Source organism: Salvelinus alpinus, chromosome 12 (genome assembly GCF_045679555.1).
Source record: "Salvelinus alpinus chromosome 12, SLU_Salpinus.1, whole genome shotgun sequence".
NCBI classification, from domain to species: domain Eukaryota; kingdom Metazoa; phylum Chordata; class Actinopteri; order Salmoniformes; family Salmonidae; genus Salvelinus; species Salvelinus alpinus.
This window is the reverse complement of record NC_092097.1, coordinates 58337041-58361414: the sequence shown is the minus strand read 5'-3', so window position 1 is coordinate 58361414 and position 24374 is coordinate 58337041. Positions and strand designations below refer to the sequence as shown.

General features: G+C 41.5%; 1 protein-coding gene across 1 annotated transcript; it reads left to right on the top strand.

Moving 5' to 3' along the window:
- Nucleotides 1-14873: 14873 nt before the first annotated feature.
- On the top strand, nucleotides 14874-20716 carry mkrn2os.2 (MKRN2 opposite strand, tandem duplicate 2). Its single transcript, XM_071336941.1, has 4 exons — nucleotides 14874-15511; nucleotides 15661-15710; nucleotides 15866-16034; nucleotides 17434-20716. The coding sequence occupies exons 1-4, from the start codon at nucleotides 15306-15308 to the stop codon at nucleotides 17645-17647; spliced, it is 639 nt and encodes a 212-aa protein (XP_071193042.1). The 5' UTR covers nucleotides 14874-15305; the 3' UTR covers nucleotides 17648-20716.
- The last annotated feature ends 3658 nt before the right edge of the window (nucleotides 20717-24374 follow it).

The window sequence follows — 24374 nt, the reverse complement described above, 5'->3', positions numbered from 1 at the left end:
TATTGTTAATGCTTAGTTGTTGGTCAGCACAGATAAATCCTGATGCTTTTAATTCTTTAAGTAATTAACAGAATATGGGTAGATGAATGTCTGCTCAAGGGTATAATATACAGACTTTCACAAAAGCTCTGACGAAGGCCTGGAGGCCGACAAGTAAGCTTGAATAAAATAAATGATACTCGCAAGAGTAGTTTGCAGGGTTAATTATAATTTCAAGTATTCACATTGTTCCCAATCACCTGCAACCAGACAACTCAGAAGTGGGAGTGCTTTTTTAAATGAGCTCTACACTATGTAAAGGAAACCACAGTGAATAGTAGCTTACATGGAAAAACAATCTCCAACAAACATTTACAACACCATCCCATGTGTTATTGACAACACCATACGATGTGTTATTGACAACACCATCCCATGTCTTATTGACAACACCATCCCTTGTGTTATTGACAACACCATCCCATGTCTTATTGATAACACCATCCCTTGTGTTATTGACAACACCATCCCATGTGTTATTGACAACACCATACGATGTGTTATTGACAACACCATCCCATGTGTTATTGACAACACCATACGATGTGTTATTGACAACACCATCCCATGTCTTATTGATAACACCATACGATGTGTTATTGACAACACCATCCCATGGGTTATTGACAACACCATCCCATGTGTTATTGACAACACCATCCCTTGTGTTATTGACAACACCATCCCATGTCTTATTGACAACACCATCCCATGTGTTATTGACAACACCATCCCTTGTGTTATTGACAACACCATCCCATGTCTTATTGACAACACCATCCCATGTCTTATTGACAACACCATCCCATGTCTTATTGATAACACCATCCCATGTGTTATTGACAACACCATCCTATGTGTTATTGACAACACCATCCCATGGGTTATTTATTTATTTATTATTATTTATTGAATATTCAAATCATACAATATACTTTCAGTGAAGCCGCTCAATAACTACATCATACCAGTCATCCAACAGATTCCCAGTCAGAGCGACACACAGAAGCATCCAGTGTCAATGTCCTGCTCAAGGGCATGTTGACCGATCTACCACCAGGCCAAAAAACGTCAACCTGAAACCTTCCAAGATCCCCCCCACAGTTCCCCAATAGCTGTCCCTCAACCATTCGAGACCCCTCCCACAGTTCCCCAATAGCTGTCCCTCAACCATTCGAGACCCCTCCCACAGTCCCCCCAGGAAGAAAAAATTATATAAAAAATACAATTAATTCCATTCCCCATCCGCAAGAACCCCACAATGCACCAACAACCAAGAGAATGAACTAAAAAAAAAAAAAAAGGAAAAGACAGAAGAAGACAGCAAACAACAATGCAAAAAATATATAAATAATACATTTAAAACAAAGGACATCAGGGACAACTGAAATCATAACAGCAATGTCAACTGTATATGTTTGTGTGCATGTCTGGCACTATTACATGTATGTGTGTGTTCTTGTATGTGTTTCTTTGAATGAGAGTGTGTGTATATGCATGTGAACAAACACCTGCACAGCATCAGCCTCAGGCAAACCAGCATTAGTTGTAAAAAACACTGCCACTTAGTGTCATTCAAATGTACTTTTTATTATGATTTATTTAGACTTTTTATTTTGACCATCATTCTATCTCTCACACAGCAACTCCACTCCCACTTGTCTCCAATTCCATATACCAACCCTCAGCCCATCCCATTTATCTCTGCTGGCCACCCACTTCGGGTTTCTACTCAACACATATCTTTCAACTATACTGTGATGTTTAATGTACAATTTCAATCTATCTAATCGAATATAATCCACAGATTGCGAGTTGAAGATAAATACTTTTACTAAGAGTATTAGTATATTAGTATATTAGTAATTGACTGAGTAATTGAATCTCCAGATCTCCTAACAGTACTATTTCTAGGGTCAATTTCAGATCAATGCTATGCATTTTCAGCCATTCCGGAACCTGAGACCAGAAACAGGCTACCTGAGGGCAATACCAAAATAAATGGTCTATTGATTCTGTATCCTCACAACAAAATCTGCAGAGCTTCAATGATTTTATGCCCCAAATATTCAACATTTTGTTGGTGGCAAGAATTCTATATAATAATTTTAGCTGAAAAGCACGAAGTCTTGAATCTTGCGTTGTTTTATATATCAACTCATACACCCTGTACCATGGAATCGGTACATCAAAAATCTCTTCCCAACTATTTTGAAATCTGTATGGCACAGTTGTCAACATCCTGGTCCTCAAATGAAACTAGTATACTTTCCTATTTATGCTATTTTTATTCCTCCGTGTCACGTTCTGACCATAGTTCTTGTGTGTTTTGCTTGTTTTAGTGTTGGTCAGGACGTGAGCTGGGTGGGCATTCTATGTTGTGTGTCTAGTTTGTCTGTTTCTGTGTTCGGCCTAATATGGTTCTCAATCAGAGGCAGCTGTCAATCGTTGTCCCTGATTGGGAATCATATATAGGTGGCTTGTTTTGTGTTGGGGATTTGTGGGTGGTTGTTTCCTGTCTCTGTGTTTTCTCTGCACCAGCTAGGACTGTATCGGTTTGCCACATTTTGTTATTTTGTATTTGTAAGTGTTCACTGTTTATCGTTTAATTAAACATGTTGTGCACTGGCTACGCTGCGTGTTGGTCCGATCCCTGTTACCTCCTCCATTTTTGGGGCAATGCTGTAATCAGTTGGTTGTACTCTTGGATTGAGCAGACCTTTCCGTACAATTCTGATAACTCCATGAAGGACATAACTATACCATTCCAATTTACAAAAATACCCTTTTCCATAAATACAGGTATTTTATCAACCAGCATATTTGAGTTCAGCCATACATATTTGTTGTAATATTTGTTCTATCTTTTCAGGGGGGTGAAATTGAAATTGTAGCCAGCTCTGCAATGCTTGTTTGAAAAAGAGAGATACTTTGAAAAAAGTATAATTTTCAATTAATCAAAAACGAGACACGGCAATCTGCACAAAGGCAAAAAGGCAATTTTTATACAATGGATGAGCTTTTCTTATTAATCTACTTGAGAACCATTTAGGGTTCAAATAAAACTTTTGAATGAGTGAAGCTTTTAGAGAGAGGTTTAGTGCTTTTATATTTAATAATCTCAACCCACCCAATTCATATTCATTATATAGATAGGCACATTTTATTTTGTCTGGTTTAGCGTCCCAAATAAAGCAAAATATTTTTTGCTCATATGATTTGAAAAATGAATCATCAGGAGTAGGCAGCTCCATAAGTAAGTGCGTAAACTGAGATATGACTAAGGAGTTAATCAGGGCAATTTTTCCATAAATGGACAGGTATTTACAGTGAGGGAAAAAAGTATTTGATCCCCTGCTGATTTTGTACGTTTGCCCACTGACAAAGAAATGATCAGTCTATAATTTTAATGGTAGGTTTATTTGAACAGTGAGAGACAGAATATCAACAAAAAAATCCAGAAAAACGCATGTCAAAAATGTTATGAATTGATTTGCATTTTAATGAGGGAAATAAGTATTTGACCCCTCTGCAAAACATGACTTAGTACTTGGTGGCAAAACCCTTGTTGGCAATCACAGAGGTCAGACGTTTCTTGTAGTTGGCCACCAGGTTTGCACACATCTCAGGAGGGATTTTGTCCCACTCCTCTTTGCAGATCTTCTTCAAGTCATTAAGGTTTCGAGGCTGACGTTTGGCAACTCGAACCTTCAGCTCCCTCCACAGATTTTCTATGGGATTAAGGTCTGGAGACTGGCTAGGCCACTCCAGGACCTTAATGTGCTTCTTCTTGAGCCACTCCTTTGTTGCCTTGGCCGTGTGTTTTGGGTCATTGTCATGCTGGAATACCCATCCACGACCCATTTTCAATACCCTGGCTGAGGGAAGGAGGTTTTCACCCAAGATTTCACGGTACATGGCCCCGTCCATCGTCCCTTTGATGCGGTGAAGTTGTCCTGTCCCTTTAGCAGAAAAACACCCCCAAAGCATAATGTTTCCACCTCCATGTTTGACGGTGGGGATGGTTTCTTGGGGTCATAGGCAGCATTCCTCCTCCTCCAAACACGGCAAGTTGAGTTGATGCCAAAGAACTCCATTTTGGTCTCATCTGACCACAACACGTTCACCCAGTTGTCCTCTGAATCATTCAGATGTTCATTGGCAAACTTCAGACGGGCATGTATATGTGCTTTCTTGAGCAGGGGGACCTTGCGGGCGCTGCAGGATTTCAGTCCCTTACGGCATAGTGTGTTACCAATTGTTTTCTTGATGACTATGGTCCCAGCTGCCTTGAGATCATTGACAAGATCCTCCTGTGTAGTTCTGGGCTGATTCCTCACCGTTCTCATGATCATTGCAACTTCACGAGGTGAGATCTTGCATGGAGCCCCAGGTTGAGGGAGATTGACAGTTCTTTTGTGTTTCTTCCATTTGCGAATAATCACAGAAACTGTTGTCACCTTCTCACCAAGCTGCTTGGCGATGGTCTTGTAGCCCATTCCAGCCTTGTGTAGGTCTACAATCTTGTCCCTGACATCCTTGGAGAGCTCTTTGGTCTTGGCCATGGTGGAGAGTTTGGAATCTGATTGATTGATTGCTTCTGTGGACAGGTATCTTTTATACAGGTAAGAAACTGAGATTAGGAGCACTCCCTTTAAGAGTGTGCTCCTAATCTCCGTTCGTTACCTGTATGAAAGACACCTGGGAGCCAGAAATCTTTTTGATTGAGAAGGGGTCAAATACTTATTTCCCTCATTAAAATGCAAATCAATTTATAACATTTTTGACATGCATTTTTCTGGATATTTTTGTTGATATTCTGTCTCTCACTGTTCAAATAAACCTACCATTAAAATTATAGACTGATAATTTCTTTGTCAGTGGGCAAACGTACAAAATCAGCAGGGGATCAAATACTTTTTTCCCTCACTGTACCTCTCCATGGTTGCAGGATCTTGTCTATTTTTACAAGTTTTCTATTGAAATACATTGTGGAGAGCTTATTTATATATTTTGTGATATGAATACCGAGTATATCTACTTCGCCATCAGCCCATTTTATAGGTAAACTGCAGGGTAATGTAAAAGTTGTAATTTTTAAGGGTCCAGTACGTAATATTGTACATTTACCATAATTAGGTTTTAGTCCAGAGAGTACAGAAAAGTTATCTATATCTTTAATGAGACATTGCAGGGATCTAGTTTGCGGACTTAATATAACACTTGAGTCATCGGCATACAAGGACACCTTTGTTTTTAAGCCTTGGATTTCTAATCCTTTAATGTTGTTATTGGATCTGATTTTAGTAGCTAGCATTTGTTGGCCATAACGAACAGATATGATGACAGCGGATACCCTTGTTTAACTCCTCTTGACAATTCAAAACTCTCTGAGAAGTAGCCGTTATTTACTATTTAACACCTGGGGTTGCTATACATTATTTGTACCCATATTATAAGAGAATTACCGAACTTGAAAAAATCCAGGCATTTATAAATAAATTCCAGTCTTACTTTAATGCCTTTTCAAAATCCGCTATAAATACCATTCCTGGCTGCTTATATGTTTCATGATGTTCTATTATTTCTAGTAGTTGTCGTATATTATCTCCAATGTATCGTCCATGTAAAAAACCTGTCTGATCAGGATGAACAATACCTGGTAAAACCCCCTTTTAATTCTGAGTGCTATGCATTTTGCTAGTATTTTTGCATCACAACATTGAAGTGTAAGGGGCCTCCAGTTTTTTTAGATAGACTGGGTCTTTATATTTGCCATCTGGGTCTTGTTTTAATAATAGAGAAATCAGACCTTCCTGCTGAGTACCTGACAGACTACCATTTCTATAGGAGTAGATAAAACAATCTAACAATGGAGCTTTTAGTATATCAAAAAATACTCGATATACCTCTACCGGTATGCCATCAAGCCCTGGGGTTTTTCCAGACTGAAAGGATTTAATAGCCTCAAAAGGTTATTCCTCTGTAATTTGGCCTTCGCACTGATCTTTCTGTAAATTTTTTAATTTTCCATTGTTTATATTATTTGGAAAGAATTCCTTACCATAATCTTCATTTAGTGGGAAAGGATGAGAAGGAAAAGAGAACATCTGCCTAAAATAATTAGCTTCCTCTTTTAAAATATCATTCGGAGAATCATAGATGACTCCGTCTTCAGTAACGAGTTTCTGCAAATGAATTTTGTTAGCGTTCCTGTATTGGAGATTTAGGAAGAATTTGTGCATTTTTCTCTATAATCCATCCAGTTTGCTTTATTTTTGGAATAGATTACATTAGATCGTTCTTGAATAAGTTCCTCCAGTTCTTTTTGTTTTCCTCTAACTTATTTTGTATCTCTGTAGTATCGTTTTTATTGCTATCTACCTGTACTATTAGTTCATGGATTTCCCTTGTTAGTCTTGTTTCTTTAGCCAGAAACTGCTTTTTATTATTGATGAATATTGAATTGAATGACCCCTGAAGGTACATTTAAAGGTATCCCAAACAATAAGGGGATTTGCTGAACCTATATTATACTGGAAAAATTCAGTTATCAATTATTTTGTCTTAGTTAAAAATAAGTTGTCCTCCAGTAAACTTTGATTACATTTCCAATATCCCCGTCCACGTGGAAAACCTATAAGAGTTATGTGAATGCCAATTAGATGATGATCCGATCACATTCTGTCTCCTATTAAAACTTTTTTAACCTTTGATGCAAGAGAGAAAGAGACAAGAAAGTAGTCAAGACGACTAGCTTGATTAAGTTTCCTCCATGTATATCTCACTATGTCGGTGTTTTTTAGTCTCCAAATATCCACTATTTCTAATGTGTCCATACTTCTCTAGGATAGGGGGCGACATTTTCACTTTTGGATGAATTGGTGCCCAAATTGAACGGCCTCGTACTCTGTCCTAGATCATATGATATGCATATTATTATTACTATTGGATAGAAAACACTCTGAAGTTTCTAAAACTGTTTGAATTATATCTGTGAGTAAAACAGAACTCATATGGCAGGCAAACTTCCAAACAGGAAGGGAAAATTCTGTAATGGGTCGCTGTGAAAGTCATCGCCTATTCAATTCTCCTATATTTATGGATCTGTATGCACTTCATACGCCTTCCACTAGATGTCAACAGGCAGTAGAACGTGGAATGAAGCGTCTAGCATGATGTGGGGCCGAACGAGAGCTTTTGGAGTGACTGGTCAGGCAGATTGCCAGTTCTTGGCCACGCACCCCGGGCATGTGATGTCCTTGTCTGTCCTGAGTTATATAGACATGAAGAAATGCTCCGTTTGGGACGTTATTGGATATATATGAGAAAAACATCCTGAAGATTGATTCTCAACTGAGTTTGACAAGTTTATTCAATTTGTAATATCACTTTTTGAAGTTTTCGTTCATTAGCGTAAATTTGTATGGACACGTGTACTACACATGCTAGCCAAAGTTGCTAATTCGACAGAAGTAATGGACATTATAAAACAAAACAACGATTTATTGTGGAACTAGGATTCCTGGCACTGCATTCTGATGAAAGATCATCAAAGGTAAGGGAATATTTATGATGTAATTTCGTATTTCTGTTGACTCCAACATGGCGGAGAATGGCTGAGAGCCGTCTCAGATTATTGCATGGGATGCTTTTTACTAAAGTTATTTTTTAAATCTAACACAGCGGTTGCATTAAGAACCAGTGTATCCTTAATTATATGTATTCACAAGATGTTTATCTTTAATTATATGTACAACATCAAAGTTTTATGATGAGTATTTCTCTCTGTAATTATTCTGGCTATTTTGGAGCCATTTCTGAACATGGCGCCAATGTAAAACCATAAATATGGCTATAAATATGCTATATATGGCTATAAATATGCACATTATCGAACAAAACATAAATGTATTGTATAACATGATGTCATATGACTGTCATCTGATGAAGATGTTCAAAGGTTAGTGATTCATTTTATCTCTATTTGTGGGTTTTGTGAAAGCTATCTTTGCTGTGAAAAAAATTGTGTTTTTTTGGATATGGTGGTGAGCTAACATAAATATATGTTGTGTTTTCGCTGTAAAACATTTAAAAAAAATTGACATGTTGGCTGGATTCACAAGATGTTTATCTTTCATTTGCTGTATTGGACTTGTGATTTCATGAAATTATATTATATTATTTACCTGTGGCGCTAGGCTAGGCTATGCTAGTCAGCGTTTCTGATGACAATGATCCCGGATCCGGGATGGGTGGTTCAGAGAGGGCTGAACTTGGGCTGCAAGCCCTAAGTCGGGATCAATATGACAACAGCCAGTCCAAGTGCAGGGCGCCAAATTCAAAAACCATAAATCTCATAATTAAAATTCCTCAAACATACATGTGTCTTATATCATTTTAAAGGTAATCTTGTTGTTAATCCCACCAAACTGTCCGATTTCAAATAGGCTTTTCAGCGAAAGCACTACAAACGATTATGTTAGGTCACCACAAAACTAAAAATAATCATAGCATTTTTCCCAGCTAATGATAGCATCACAAAAACCAGAATAGAGATAAAATGATTCACTAACCTTCGATTATTTTCATCAGATGACACTCATAGGACTTCATGTTACACCATACATGCGTTTTTTGTTTGATTCAATTCATATTTATATAAAAAAAATCTGAGTTTACATTGAGGCTACAAGAATCACTAAATGTAAAAACATCAAGTGACTTTGCATAGCACGTCGTTTCAACATGAATACTCATCATAAATATAGATGATAATACAAGTTATACACATTGAGTTATAGATATACCTCTCCTTAATGCAAACGCAATGTCAGTTTTAAGGAAAAATAACTGCACGCTATAAGGCGCTCAAATTAGCATATCATAGCTGCAAAGGTAGCGTCACCATAAACAACAAAATATATTATAAATATTTCATTACCTTTGTTGGTTTCGATCAGAAGGCTTAGCAGAAACTCCAGGTCCACAATAAATGTTTGTTTTGTTCGAAAAAATCCGTTATTTATGTCCAATTGTTAGCGCGTTTGGTAAACATATCCAAATGCTAATTCTGGTCAGCTTCATATCGGACAAAAACTTCAAAATGTGATATTACCGGTCGAAGAAACATTTCAAACTAAGTACTGAATCAATCATTAGGATGTTTTTAACATATAGCTTCAATAAAGTTCCAACCGGAGTATTCCTTCGTGTCTGCGTGAGCCATGGAACGCAAGTGACTTGCATGAAGAAAATGCATGATCAGGAAATGGGTGCTTGATGGACACCTGACTGGTTCTGCCCTCATTCTCTCCAACAAGACCATAGAAGTCTCATTGGAATTTCTATTGATGGCTGACATCTAGTGGAACCCCTAGGCAGTGCAACCCCTGTCATACGTCATTTGGAATTCTTTTGGGACTCTGTTGAAGACAGACAATCTCAGATTTCTGACTTCCGGTTTTGATTTAAACTCAGGATTTTGCCTGCCAATATGAGTTCTGTTAATCTCAGAGAAATAATTCAAACAGTTTTAGAAACTTGAGTGTTTTCTATCCAATATTAATAATAATATGCAATAATATGCATATTAGGAACTATGACTAAGGAGCAGGCCGTTTGAAATGGGCACCTTTTCATCCAAGCTACTCAATACTGCCCCTGCAGCCATAAGAAGTTAAGGGCACGGTGATGATAGTTTGTAGAGTGATTACCTTTACGGTCCATTGAGGTACTTAACACTGTTATAGTCTCCTACTATAATGATCATTTGTTGCCTGTAAGTTCAATAAATTAGTATAAATGTTTTCGAAGAAGTGTGGATCATCCTGATTTGGACCATATAAATTAATGAGCCAAATCTCTTTTTTGTCCACTTTCATATTCAAAAGGATCCACCTTCCTTGAGAATCATTCCTGATTATTTGTTCCTTTGTCCATGACAGAAAATTATTTCACCAACCCATTCCTTTTTCCTGTAACGACAGTCATATTCGTTCTCCTCCTCAGACGAGGAGGAGCATGGGTCGGACCAACACGCAGCGAGGTATGATGACATAACTGATATTTATTGAATTACGAAACGAACACGAAAACACTTGAAAATTACAAAATAACAAACACGACGTAGACAGACCTGAACATGGAACTTACATACAACATGAAGAACGCACGAACAGGTACACGACTACAAACAAACGCTACAGTCCCGTGTGGCACGAACATACATACAGACACAGGAGACAACCACCCACGACAAACAATGTGAAACAACCTCCCTATGTATGTCTCTCAATCAGAGGAAAACGAAAACACCTGCCTCTGATTGAGAGCCATACAAGGTCAATTAAACCTGACACTTAACATAGAACAAACACAGACTGCCCACCCAGGTCACGTCCTGACCCACTAAACACAACAATACAAAAGGAAAACAAGGTCAGGAACGTGACAGAACCCCCCCCTTAAGGTGCGAACTCCGGACGCACCATAAAAAAGTCTAGGGGAGGGTCTGGGTGGGCATCTGTCCGCGGCGGCGGCTCTGGCGCAGGACGTGGATCCCATCCCACCATAATAAATTCCCGCTTCTGTGGCCTCCTCAAGGTGGCGACCCTCGCCACCGACCTTGGACTGGGAACCCTAGACATGGGTCCCGCTGGATTTAGGGGCAGCCCCGGACTGAGGGACGGCAGCTCCGGACTGAGGGACAACACCGGACTGGCTGGCGGATCCTGGCTGGCTGTCTCTGGCGGATCCTGGCTAGTTGTCTCTGGCTGGTCCTGGCTGGACGGCTCTGGCTGGTCCTGGCTGGACGGCTCTGGCTGGTCGGCTCTGGCAGCTCCTGGCTGGACGGCTCTGGCAGGTCCTGGCTGGACGGCTCTGGCAGGTCCTGGCTGGCGGAAGGCTCTGGCTGATCCGGTCTGGCGGAAGGCTCTGGCTGATCCGGTCTGGCGGAAGGCTCTGGCTGATCCGGTCTGGCGGAAGGCTCTGGCTGATCCGGTCTGGCGGAAGGCTCTGGCTGATCCGGTCTGGCGGAAGGCTCTGGCTGATCCGGTCTGGCGGAAGGCTCTGGCTGATCCGGTCTGGCGGAAGGCTCTGGCTGATCCGGTCTGGCGGAAGGCTCTGGCTGATCCGGTCTGGCGGAAGGCTCTGGCTGATCCGGTCTGGCGGAAGGCTCTGGCTGATCCGGTCTGGCGGAAGGCTCTGGCTGATCCGGTCTGGCGGAAGGCTCTGGCTGATCCGGTCTGGCGGAAGGCTCTGGCTGATCCGGTCTGGCGGAAGGCTCTGGCTGATCCGGTCTGGCGGAAGGCTCTGGCTGATCCGGTCTGGCGGAAGGCTCTAGCGGCTCCTGTCTGGCGGAAGGCTCTAGCGGCTCCTGTCTGGCGGACGGCTCTGTAGGCTCATGGCAGACGGGCGGCTTTGCAGGCTCATGGCAGACGGGCGGCTTTGCAGGCTCATGGCAGACGGGCAGTTCAGGCGCCGCTGGGCAGACGGGCAGTTCAGGCGCCGCTGGGCAGACGGGCAGCTCAGGCGCCGCTGGGCAGACGGACACACCTGTAGGGAGGAGACGGAGAGACAGCCTGGTGCGTGGGGCTGCCACAGGACCCACCAGGCTGGAGAGACCTACAGGAGGCTTGATGTTAAGAGGCACCTGAAGGACCGGGCTGTGGGGGAGTACTGGAACTCTGGTGCGCAGCCTTGGCACCACTCCCCCAGGCTGGAATACTACACCAGCCCGTACCCTCCAGAGTGCAGGCACAGGTTGAACCGGGCTGTGGATGAGCACTGGAGATCTAGTGCCTACTACGCGCACTTCTCTCTTAGGCTCCACTACCACATTTGCCCGGTACGAGCGGAGCGTAGGCATAGGACGCACTGCACCCTCCCAGCGCTCCGGAGACACAGCACGCAGAGCCGGCGCAGGATACCTACCCTGGACCGAAACTGGCGCTGAGCAGGCTCTATAGCGCACCGGGCTATGGGCACGCACAGGCGACACCGTGCGCTTAACCGCATAACACGGTGCCTGACCAGTGACGCGATGCTTATAATAAGCACGAGGAGTGCGCTCAGGTCTGCTACCTGGCTTAGCCACACTCCTCTCTAGCCCCCCCCCCCAAAAAAAATTCTGGGGTTGCCTCTCGTACCTGTCCCGCTGCCGTGCTGCCTCCTCATATCGCCTCCGCTCAGCTTTCGCTTCCTCCAGCTCAGCTTTGGGGCGGCGATACTCCCCAGCCTGTGCCCAGGGTCCTTCTCCGTTCAACTCGTCCTCCCAAGTCCACAAGTCCTGGTTGCTCTGTTGAGCTCTCCCTTTTCCCCGCTGCTTGGTTCTGGTAATTTGGTGGGTGGTTCTGTAACGGCTGTCCTCCTCCTCTTCATCCGAAGAGGAGGAGCAAGGATTGAACCAAGGTGCAGCGGGTTGTGAATACATAATTAATTTATTGACAAGACGAAAAAACGAACACGAACTACACTTGAAATGATACAAAATAACAAACGACGTAGACTGACCTAAACATGAGAACTTACATAGACACGAAAAACACACGAACAGGAACAGACTACATACAAACCGAAACAGTCCCGTGTGGTACGAAATAACATACAGACACGAAAGACAACCACCCACAAACAAACAGTGTGAAAACACCTACCTTAATATGGCTCTCAATCAGAGGAAATGAAAACCACCTGCCTCTAATTGAGAGCCATATCAGGTCACCCTTAAACCAACATAGAAACAGAAAACATAGACTGCCCACCCAAACTCACGTCCTGACCAGCTAACACATACACAAACTAACAGAAAACAGGTCAGGAACGTGACATTTCCACGCAACTTCATCTAAGGATGTAGAGTGAGTTTCCTGTAAACAGTATGTTATATTCATGTAAAGACTGATCTTATCTTATATGTTATATTCATGTAAAGACTGATCTTATTGTTTTATAATCTGCTAAACCATTACAATTATAACTGGCTATACTTATTTCACCCCTTACCATAACTAGATACTATTCTCAGTCTAAATTGACCATAATTAGTGCTTGTAAAGTTACTGCCATCAGAGGTATTATGAAGGTCAAAACTAGAGCTTTCTAATGTCTGATATTTTGAATTCAAGAAATAGGTTCTAGCAATATTTGTTTTATTCCCTTGCCTGTTTGCCTGTGAGCCAATGCCACAGATGTTAGAAAATTGAGACAAGATATTATGTGTGTAGTAAATCTGAGTAGGTTGATGTGTATGATATTGGATGTGATTTAGTGAGAGTGTGTACGATGTCTGTATAAGAGTAAGACTTTAATCTGTGATGTCCAAATAAATAATAAATCTGCCAATTTGCATGGTTGAGTGTCTATGTGTGTAACATGTAGTGTGTATAGCCTTAATATTCATGATGATAATTGTAATCCATATCGTATCACCATCATAGTTGCATCATAATTACCTTTAACATAATTGAAAAACACATCCCAGCATTTTCATAGCAATTGACGTTTCACATGATGATGAAAGAGACCTTACATTACTATGGAGACGGCTTCACTACAGTACAAATATATTCCATACAATATGTTATTATTCCCCAATGTTGCTATTCTGATATCTTCCCCTTGCTTGTTGTAAACATATATACACTTGGACAAATACATAAAAAACAAACAATAAACACATTAAATTATAAAACAGTTCTCGACAATAGAGAGGGAGAGAAGAGAAAGAGAGAGTGAGAAGAGAGCGAGATCAGGTGTGTGTGTGTGTGTGTGTGTGTGTGTGTGTGTGTGTGTGTGTGTGTGTGTGTGTGTGTGTGTGTGTGTGTGTGTGTGTGTGTGTGTGTGTGTGTGTGTGTGTGTATAAGTCCGTATGTGTAAGCAAGCATGTAGTTGAGTACGTGTGTGTTCATATCCACTTCATAATGTTCAGATATTTTTACAGTTCCCATACCTTCTTTCGTAACCTGAAGGCCCTGTAGAATTTAGTACAGCCACGGTGTTATGGAACTGTCTCGGAATAGCTGTCCATCTTTAAATCGAATCAAATTTATTTATAAAGCCCTTCTTAGATCAGCTGATATCTCAAAGTGCTGTGCAGAAACCCAGCCTAAAACCCCAAAACAGCAAGCAATGCAGGTGTAGAAGCACGGTGGCTAGGCAAAACTCCCTAGAAAGGCCAAAACCTAGGAAGAAACCTAGAGAGGAACCAGGCTATGAGGGGTGGCCAGTCCTCTTCTGGCTGTGCCGGGTGGAGATTATAACAGAACATGGCCAAGATATTCAAATGTTCATAAATGACCAGCATGGTCAAATAATAATAATCACAGTAGTTGTAGAGGGTGCAACAGGTCAGCACCTCAGGAGTAAATGTCAGTTGGCTTTTCATAGCCTATCATTAAGAGTATCTCTACCGCTCCTGCGGTCTCTAGAGAGTTGAAAACAGCAGGTCTGGGACAGGTAGCACGTCCGGTGAACATGTCAGGGTTCCATAGCCGCAGGCAGAACAGTTGAAACTGGAGCAGCAGCACGGCCAGGTGGACTGGGGACAGCAAGGAGTCATCATGCCAGGTCCTAGGGATCAGGTGCTCCGAGAGAGAGAAAGAAAGAAAGAGAGAAAGAGAGAATTAGAGAGAGCATACTTAAATTCACACAGAACAACGGATAAGACAGGAGAAATACTCCAGATATAACAGACTGACCCTAGCCCCCCGACACAAACTACTGCAGCATAAATACTGGAGGCTGAGACAGGAGGGGTCAGGAGACAATTATTGACAACACCAAACCATGTGTTATTGATAGCACCATCCCATGTGTTATTGACAACACCACACTCTGTTCTGACCCTTTACAGTGAAATACCTAGACAGTATAGGACTGACCATAACCCTTTACAGTGAACTACCTAGACAGTATAGGACTGACCATAACCCTTTACAGTGAACTACCTAGACAGTATAGGACTGACCATAACCCTTTACAGTGAACTACCTAGACAGTATAGGACTGACCATATCCCTTTACAGTGAACTAAGGAATGAGCAAAAAACAGGACTGCTGAACAGAAGAGCATGGGGACAGTATAGGTGCAACCTGATAGGCCCCAGACGGTTAGTGACAAATGAGAAGGTTATGTGAGTGGAGCGTCACAGACCAGATAGGTTAAATTACCCTGCTGTCCTGCTAGGGTGTTAGTGTGAAGACCTAGCACTGGGTAGGGGACTTAGTAAGCAACCTAGTAGGGAAGTTCTATTCCATCTGTTTCCATGGAGAAAAAGAGTGTGATTAAGTTCAGCCACTGTCAGAAGGACATCTTCTGTTTCTTGGTTCCAGAGAAATGTCCAGAGTGTGGAGTGAGCTTCAGCAGTGGCAGGCTGGAGGAGGCTCCTATCCGTATCCCCAACCCTTTTTCTAACGGACACAAGACCCCATGCTGCTTCCTGGTCGCACCTGCTGAGGAAAACAACCTCAGGTAACCAATGACTACTGTGTTGGTGTAAAAGGCAACATGCTGTTCTTAGCAGATGGTCTGTTTGCTGCACATTGAATGAACACAAACTCAATGCACGGACAGCTGTTACACACATCATAGATTGATTGAATGTAGATTGCTGTGTTTAGGGAGTTTGATGGCGGCTCAGACCTACACACTGGGATCACAGACACTAATGGTAGGTTCCGTTTCTTCATCCATACTGTAACGGTACATGCTACAACTTCCCTTCACAATTTACTCAATGGAAAGTTAACATTACTGACATCAAAATGTCATTAGGACTAAAACTGGATACGCTTAATACTGACAGTCAGTGTGTTTGTTCTATAGGAGTGGTGTTCAACTACACTAAGCCAGGGGTCCGGCAGGACCAGCGAGGCTGGGAGATGTGTATCAGTATTCCCCTGATCCAACCAGACATGTTCAACCTTCTCAACCAATGGGACCAATACCTCAACAAGTTCTCAGACGCCGAGATGTGGGACCCAGCATACAAAAGGTGCACCTTCGTATTGAACTTTAAGATCCTATTACTGTATTACTGATATAGGAACAGTTGATAAAGTCTCTATTACTGTATTACTGACAGAGGAACAGTTTATTTGTTATTTAACCTTTATTTAACCAGGAAAATCCCATTGAGACCCAGAGTATATTTTGCTGGCCAAGAAGGCAGCAACAATCAATACATTACAGAATTAAAACATACAACAACACAATACAATAACATGATCCAGCTTTAAAAAAGCATTTACATTCCTCCGTAACAGAGTCTCCCATCAATATTTTAAAGTCTCTATTACTGTATTACTGACAGAGGAATAGTTGATATTCTCTTACTGTATTACTGACAGAGGAATAGTTGTTCAAGTCTCTATTACTGTATTACTGACAGGGCAATAGTTTATATTCTCTTACTGTATTACTGACAGGGCAATAGTTGATATTATCTTACTGTATTACTGACAGGGGAATAGTTGTTAAAGTCTCTATTACTGTATTACTGACAGAGGAATAGTTGTTCAAGTCTCTACTACTGTATTACTGACAGAGGAATAGTTGATATTCTCTTACTGTATTACTGACAGGGAAACAGTTGTTAAAGTATATTACTGTATAACTGACAGGGGAACAGTTGTTAAAGTATATTACTGTATTACTGACAGGGGAACAGTTGTTAAAGTATATTACTGTATTACTGACAGGGGAACAGTTGTTAAAGTATATTACTGTATTACTGACAGAGGAACAGTTGTTAAAGTATATTACTGTATTACTGACAGGGCAACAGTTGTTAAAGTATATTACTGTATAACTGACAGGGGAACAGTTGTTAAAGTATATTACTGTATTACTGACAGAGGAACAGTTGTTAAAGTATATTACTGTATTACTGACAGGGGAACAGTTGTTAAAGTATATTACTGTATTACTGACAGGGGAACAGTTGTTAAAGTATATTACTGTATAACTGAGAGAGGAACAGTTGTTAAAGTATATTACTGTATTACTGACAGGGGAACAGTTGTTAAAGTATATTACTGTATTACTGACAGAGGAACAGTTGTTAAAGTATATTACTGTATTACTGACAGGGGAACAGTTGTTAAAGTATATTACTGTATAACTGAGAGAGGAACAGTTGTTAAAGTATATTACTGTATTACTGACAGAGGAACAGTTGTTAAAGTATATTACTGTATTACTGACAGGGGAACAGTTGTTAAAGTATATTACTGTATAACTGAGAGAGGAACAGTTGTTAAAGTATATTACTGTATTACTGACAGGGGAACAGTTGTTAAAGTATATTACTGTATAACTGAGAGAGGAACAGTTGTTTTAGCATTGAGATTGAGGTGTAATGTAATAAACATGTTTATCTTCTGGTCTTGTAGGTTTAATAAGGAGACGCACAACTGCTACAACTACACTCTGATGTTTCTGAACCGTGTGCTAGCAACACAGGGGAAAGGCTCTCTGACCAAAGACCAGTTCACTCAGAGCTTCGTCCTGCCCAAGATCAAGAGAGCCTGTAAATACACCATAATGTGCAGAGAGATATCACAGAACTACTTCTATATAGTGGACAGTCCTGTTAATACTACATAGTAAATACACCATAATGTGCAGGGAGATATCACAGAACTACTTCTATATAGTGGACAGTCCTGTTAATACTACATAGTAAATACATCACAATGTGCAGGGAGATATCACACAACTACTTCTATATAGTGGACAGTCCTGTTAATACTACATAGTAAATACATCACAATGTGCAGGGAGATATCACACAACTACTTCTATATAGTGGACAGTCCTGTTAGAGTGATGGAGGAAGAAAGAAGAGGAGAGAAGCCTTGACTGTTTGAAACAAGAGGACAGAGACTGAGGCAGCCACAGTGCTACACAGAACATGAGTTAAAATGACCATCATTCCAGAAACCCTGTACTCACTCCAATTCACATACCGCCCCAACAGATCCATAGATGATGCAATCTCTATTGCACTCCACACTGCCCTTTCCCACATGGACAAAATGAATGCTCTCCATGCTAATTACTAAGATAAAGACCCTGTGACTGAACACCTCCCTCTGCAACTGGATCCTGGACTTCCTGATGGGCCACCCCCCAGGTGGTGAGGGTAGGCAACAACACATCCACCACGCTGACCCTCAACAGGGGCCCCTCAGAGTTACAGTTCATATAAGGATATCAGTCAATTGAAATTCATTACACCCTAATCTATGGATTTCACAACTGGGAATCCAGATATGTACAGTTGAAGTCAGAAGTTTACATTCACTTAGGTTGGAGTCATTAAAACTTGTTTTTCAACCACTCCACAAATTTCTTGTTAACAAACGATAGTTTTGGCAAGTTAGTTAAGACATCTACTTTGTGCATGACACAATACATTTTTCCAACAATTGTTTACAGATTATTTCACTTATAATTCACTGTATCACAATTCCAGTGGGTCAGAAGTTTACATACACAAAAAAAAAAAATCCAGAAAATTATTTCATGACTTTAGAAGCGTCTGATAGGCTAATTGACATAATCTGAGTCAATTGGAGGTGTACCTGTGGATGTACTTCAAAGCCTACCTTCAAACTCAGTGCTTCTTTGCTTGACATCATGGGAAAATCAAAAGAAATCAGCCAAGACCTAAAAAAAAAAAAATTGTAGACCTCCACAAGTCTGGTTCATCCTTGTGAGCAATTTCCAAATGCCTGAAGGTACCACATTCATCTGTACAAACAATAGTACGCAAGTATAAACACCATGGGACCACGCAGCCGCCATACCGTTCAGGAAGAGAACATCGTTATGTTTGGAGGAAAAAGGGGGAGACTTGCAAGACAAAGAACACCATACCAAACGTGAAGCACGGGGGTGGCAGCATCATGTTGTGGGGGTGCTTTGCTGCAGGAGGGACTGGTGCACTTCACAAAATAGATGGCATCATGAGGCAGGGAAATTATGTGGATATATATTGAAGCAACATTTCAAGACATCAGTCAGGAAGTTAAAGCTTGGTCGAAAATGGGTCTTCCAAATGGACAATGACCCCAAGCATACTTCCAAAGTTGAGGCAAAATGGCTTAAGGACAACAAAGTCAAGGTATTGGAGTGGCCATCACAAAGCCCTGACCTCAATCCTATAAAAAATGTGTGGGCAGAACTGAAAAAGTGTGTGCGAGCAAGGAGCCTACAAACCTGACTCAGTTACACCAGCTCTGTCAGGAGGAATGGGCCAAAATTCACCCAACTTATTGTGGGAAGCTTGTGGAAGGCTACCCGAAACCTTTGACCCAAGTTAAACTATTTAAAGGAAATGCTACCAAATACTAATTTGGTGTATGTAAACTTCTGACCCACTGGGAATGTGATGAAAGAAATAAAAGCTGAAAAAAATCATTCTCTTTACTATTATTCTGACATTTCACATTCTTAAAATAAAGTGGTGATCCTAACTGACCTAAGACAGGGAATTTGTACTAGGATTAAATGTCAGGAATTGTGAAAAACTGAGTTTAAATGTATTTGGCTAAGGTGTATGTAAACTTCCAACTTCAACTGTATCGGTTGGTCACAGATACCTTAAAAAAAAAAGTAGGGGTGTTGATCAGAAAACCAGTCAGTATCTGGTGTGACCACCATTTGCCTCATGCAGCGCGACACATCTCCTTCGTATAGAGTTGATCAGCCTGTTGATTGTGGCCTGTGGAATGTTGTCCCACTCCTCTTCAATGGCTGTGCCAAGTTGCTGGATGTTGGTGGGAGCTGGAACAAGCTGTCGTACACGTCAAGCCAGAGTATCCCTCAACGGGTCTGGTGAGTATGCAGGCCATGGAAGAACTGGGACATTTTCAGCTTCTAAGAATTGTGTACAGATCCTTGAGACATGGGTCCGTGCATTATCATGCTGAAACATGAGGTGATGGCGGCGGATGACTACAATGGGCCTGAGGATCTCATCACGGTATCGCTGTGCATTCAAATTTACATTGATAAAATGCAATTATGTTCGTTGTCCATAGCTTATGCCTGCCCATTCCATAACCCCCCCACGACACCATGGGGCGCTCTATTCACAACGTTGACATCAGTAACCCGCTCGCCCACATGATGCCATACACTCCATCTGCCTGGCACAGTTGAAACTGGGATTCTTCCATGAAGAGCACACTACTCCAGCGTGCCAGTGGCAATCGAACATGAGCATTTACCCGCTGTAGTCAGATCAAGACCCTGGTGAGGATGACGAGCACGCAGATACATAGCCCATCTGTACATAGCTCATCTGTAAACAGCCCATCCAACTACCTACTTCATCCCCATATTTGTTTTAGTTTTTCTGCTCTTTTGGACACCATTATTTCTACTTGCACATCATCATCTGCACATTTATCACTCCAGTGCTAAATTGTAATTACTTCGCCACTATAGCCTATTTATTGCCTTACCTCCTTACTTCATTTGCACACACTGTATACAGATTTTTCTATTGTGTTATTGACTGTACGTCTGTTTATCCCATGTGTATCTCTGTGTTGTTGTTTTTGCTTTGCTTTATCTTGGCCAGGTCGCAGTTGTAAATGAGAACTTGTTCTCAACTGGCCTACCTGGTTAAATAAAGGTGAAATAACAATAAAATAAAGATGAGCTTCCCTGAGACAGTTTCTGACAGTTTGTGCAGAAATTCTACGGTTGTGCAAACCCACAGTTTCATCAGCTGTCCGGGTGGCTAGTCTCAGACGATCACGCAAGTGAAGAAATTGGATGTGGAGGTCCTGGGCCGGCGTGGTATGGTTACACGTGGTCTGTGGTTGTGATGCCTGTTGAACGTACTGCCAAATTCTCTAAAACAACGTCAGAGGTGGCTTATGGTAGGGAAATTAACATTCAGTTCTATGGCAACAGCTCTGGTTGACATTCCTGCAGTCAGCATGTCAATTGCACGCTTGAGACATCTGTGGCATTGTGTCGTTTGACAAAACTGCACATTTTAGAGTGGCCTTTTATTGTCCCCAGCACAAGGTGCACCTGTGTAATGATCATTTTCTTTAATCATCTTCTTGATATGCCACACCTGTCAGGTGGATGGATTATCTTGGCAAAGGAGAAATGTTCACGAACAGGGATGTAAACAAATATGTGCACAAAATTGAGAAATAAGCTTTTTGTGCATATGGAAAAAAAAATTGGGATCTTTTATATCAGCTCATGAAACATGGGACCAGCACCTTACATTTATATTTTTGTTCAGTATAATATGACCCCACTATGGAAACGGGAGATTCTCACAAACACTATCTCCGTTTTGCTCTACGACCCCCACAAGAGTCATGGGACTCTTCTGAAGGTAACTCGGGACCAGTTTTTTTTTTATTAATAGAAGTATGGAGGTAGTTTTGCATCAACAAAAAAAAGGGTTAAATATGTGTCCAAAAAACTAAAATATTTCCTGAGCTTTCTTATATCTCCTAGATATAGGACACACTTCAAAACCTATGATTTTTGGGGGGACTGTCTGTTTTGAGATGTCTGAATGTGTTATTCAGTGTGTTTCTATTGGTTATAGTAGTAAAGGCTAAATTCAATGTTCTATCAATTTTTATTTATTTATTATACAGGGGTCCTAAAATTCCAAATCAAATAGCCAAATGATCCATGGTATGACCATCTTAAAAAATACTTTGAGGTTAATAGCTTAAAAATGTACTTTTCTGCTGCTCCCTCACTCGGATCAGCCCTGGTCTGGATCTGACTAGGTCTATATGGAACGGGTCTAGTTGTTCTCGGGTCCGTTCGGAACCGGTCTCAATATTTAAACATATAAACTAATTTATGCATACTGGTTCCAGACAAGAAAGCCCCAGATCCATTTTGGAACGGGTCCAACTTTTTGGACCCGTGAAGGCCTCTACATTCAGGACTTCTATACCAGGTGGTGTCAAAGAAAGGCCTTAAAAATTGTCAAAGACTCCAGCCACCCAAGTCATAGACTGTTCTCTCTGCTAACACATGGCAAGCAGTACAAACGCACCAAGTCTGGAACCAACAGGACCCTGAACAGCTTCTACCCCAAAGCCATAACACTGCTAAATAGTTAGTTAAATAGTTAACCAATAGCTACCCAGACTATCTGCATTGATCCTTTTTGCACTAACTTTGACTCATTTTACATTTTTGTCCAGAGTGACTTACAGGAGCAATTGGGGTTAAGTACCTTGCTCAAGGGCACAGACAGGTTTTTCACTTAGTTTGCTCGGAGATTCAAAGTGACCTTTCAGTTACTGGCTCAATGCTCTTAACCGCTACGCTACCTGACGCCCATAAGCTGCTGGTACGGTTTCCTATCGGTCACTTTATTCCTAGTTAGATGTACACATCTACCTCAATTACCTTGTACCCCTGCACATACTGGTACCCCATGTATACAGCCAGCGTCCCAACACAGTTAAGCCAAAACCACGCCCCGTTATTCAGAGGGGCGTTCTACTACGCTCCAATTGGCTAGCTAGCGTTGTCTCACTCTCAGGTGATCAGCGCAGAGACCTTCCAAGGTGAGGATGGAAAGTGTCATTTAACAGTTAGCTGCCTACAGTAATGCAAGCCTATTATCATGTTTGGTAACATTTGCCCATGTATTTATTTACAGAGTTTCAATAAGTTGTAAAAATGTCTCAGAGAACTCTGCTGAATTCCCTGTATTAAAGGTCAGCTAAGTTAACCGAGACTACTGTTACTAGGTCGGTATTTGAAGTTGTTATCTTATCATTAGTAGTCTATTATCAGGTAAAAGCATATGCTTATTATTCATAATTTCTCAAATATTTATTAGCTAATCATTCAGTGGAATACACTATGCTCCAGCCATTGAATCTGTCTGAGCGTTAAGGGATGTTAACAGCTAGCTCGGTCCACGACATTGTTATATTTTTCAATCTTGAAATACAAAGGCAAATGTTATTAATCAGTGACTGAAATTTCACGCTACGTGATATTCACTTCCGGACTTGGAGAGCGCTCAAAGCGTTGTAGAACTCCTCTCTGAATAACGGGGTGTGGTTTTGGCTTAACTGCATTGGGAAAAAGATTTATATAGCCAAGTTATCGTTACTCATTGTGTATTTATTCCTCATGTTATCTTTCTATAATGTTTCTCTCCCTTTCATTGTTGGAAAGGGCCCATAAGTAAGCATTTCACTGTTAGTCTACACCTGTTGTTTACAAAGAATGTGACAAATAAAATGTGATTTGACTGTGAGGCCATGTTGTCTTTCTACACTAGAACACTGGGATACTGACACTGGGAATTATCCAGGTCTCCTCTAGAAACCATCACTTTACACACAGAGCTAATTGATTAACACAAGACAAATTATATGGAGATTATGGGTGGAGATTATAACAGAACATGGCCAAGATGTTCAAATGTTCATAAATGACCCCCTTGGGTTGTGCTGTGGTGGAGATCTTTGTGGGCTGAACTCGGCCTTGTCTCAGGATGGTAAGTTTCTGGTTGAAGATATCCCTCTAGTGGTGTGGGGGCTGTGCTTTGGCAAAGTGGGTGGGGTTATATCCTTCCTGTTTGGCCCTGTCCGGGGGTATCATCGGATGGGGCCACAGTGTCTCCTGACCCCTCCTGTCTCAGCCTCCAGTAGTTTATGTCGGGGGGCTAGGGTCAGTTTGTTATATCTGGAGTACTTCTCCTGTCTTATCCGGTGTCCTGTGTGAATTTAAGTATGTATCCCTAGGACCTGGCATGATGACTCCTTGCTGTCCCCAGTCCACCTGGCCGTGCTGCTGCTCCAGTTTCAACTGTTCTGCCTGCGGCTATGGAACCCTGACCTGTTCACTGGACGTGCTACCTGTCCCAGACCTGCTGTTTTCAACTCTCTAGAGACCGCAGGAGCGGTAGAGATACTCTTAATGATCGGCTATGAAAGGCCAACTGACATTTACTCCTGAGGTGCTGACTTGCTGCACCCTCGACAACTACTGTGATTATTATTATTTGACCATGCTGGTCATTTATGAACATTTGAACATCTTGGCCATGTTCTGTTATAATCTCCACCTGGCACAGCCAGAAGAGGACTGGCCACCCCTCATAGCCTGGTTCCTCTCTAGGTTTTTTCCTAGGTTTTGGCCTTTCTAGGGAGTTTTTCCTAGCCACCGTGCTTCTACACCTGCATTGCTTGCGGTTTGGGGTTTTAGGCTGGGTTTCTGTACAGCACTTTGAGATATCAGCTGATGTAAGAAGGGCTATATAAATACATTTGATATATTACACACAGAGCTACTTGATTAAAACAAG

Excerpts from the sequence above, each read along its gene's own strand:
- mkrn2os.2 (XM_071336941.1), top strand. The coding sequence starts at position 15,306 with ATGGAGAAAAAGAGTGTGATTAAGTTCAGCCACTGTCAGAAGGACATC. Across the intron at positions 15,512-15,660 it reads GCTGAGGAAAACAACCTCAG|GGAGTTTGATGGCGGCTCAG; the intron begins GTAACCAATGAC and ends TGCTGTGTTTAG. Across the intron at positions 15,711-15,865 it reads TGGGATCACAGACACTAATG|GAGTGGTGTTCAACTACACT; the intron begins GTAGGTTCCGTT and ends TTTGTTCTATAG.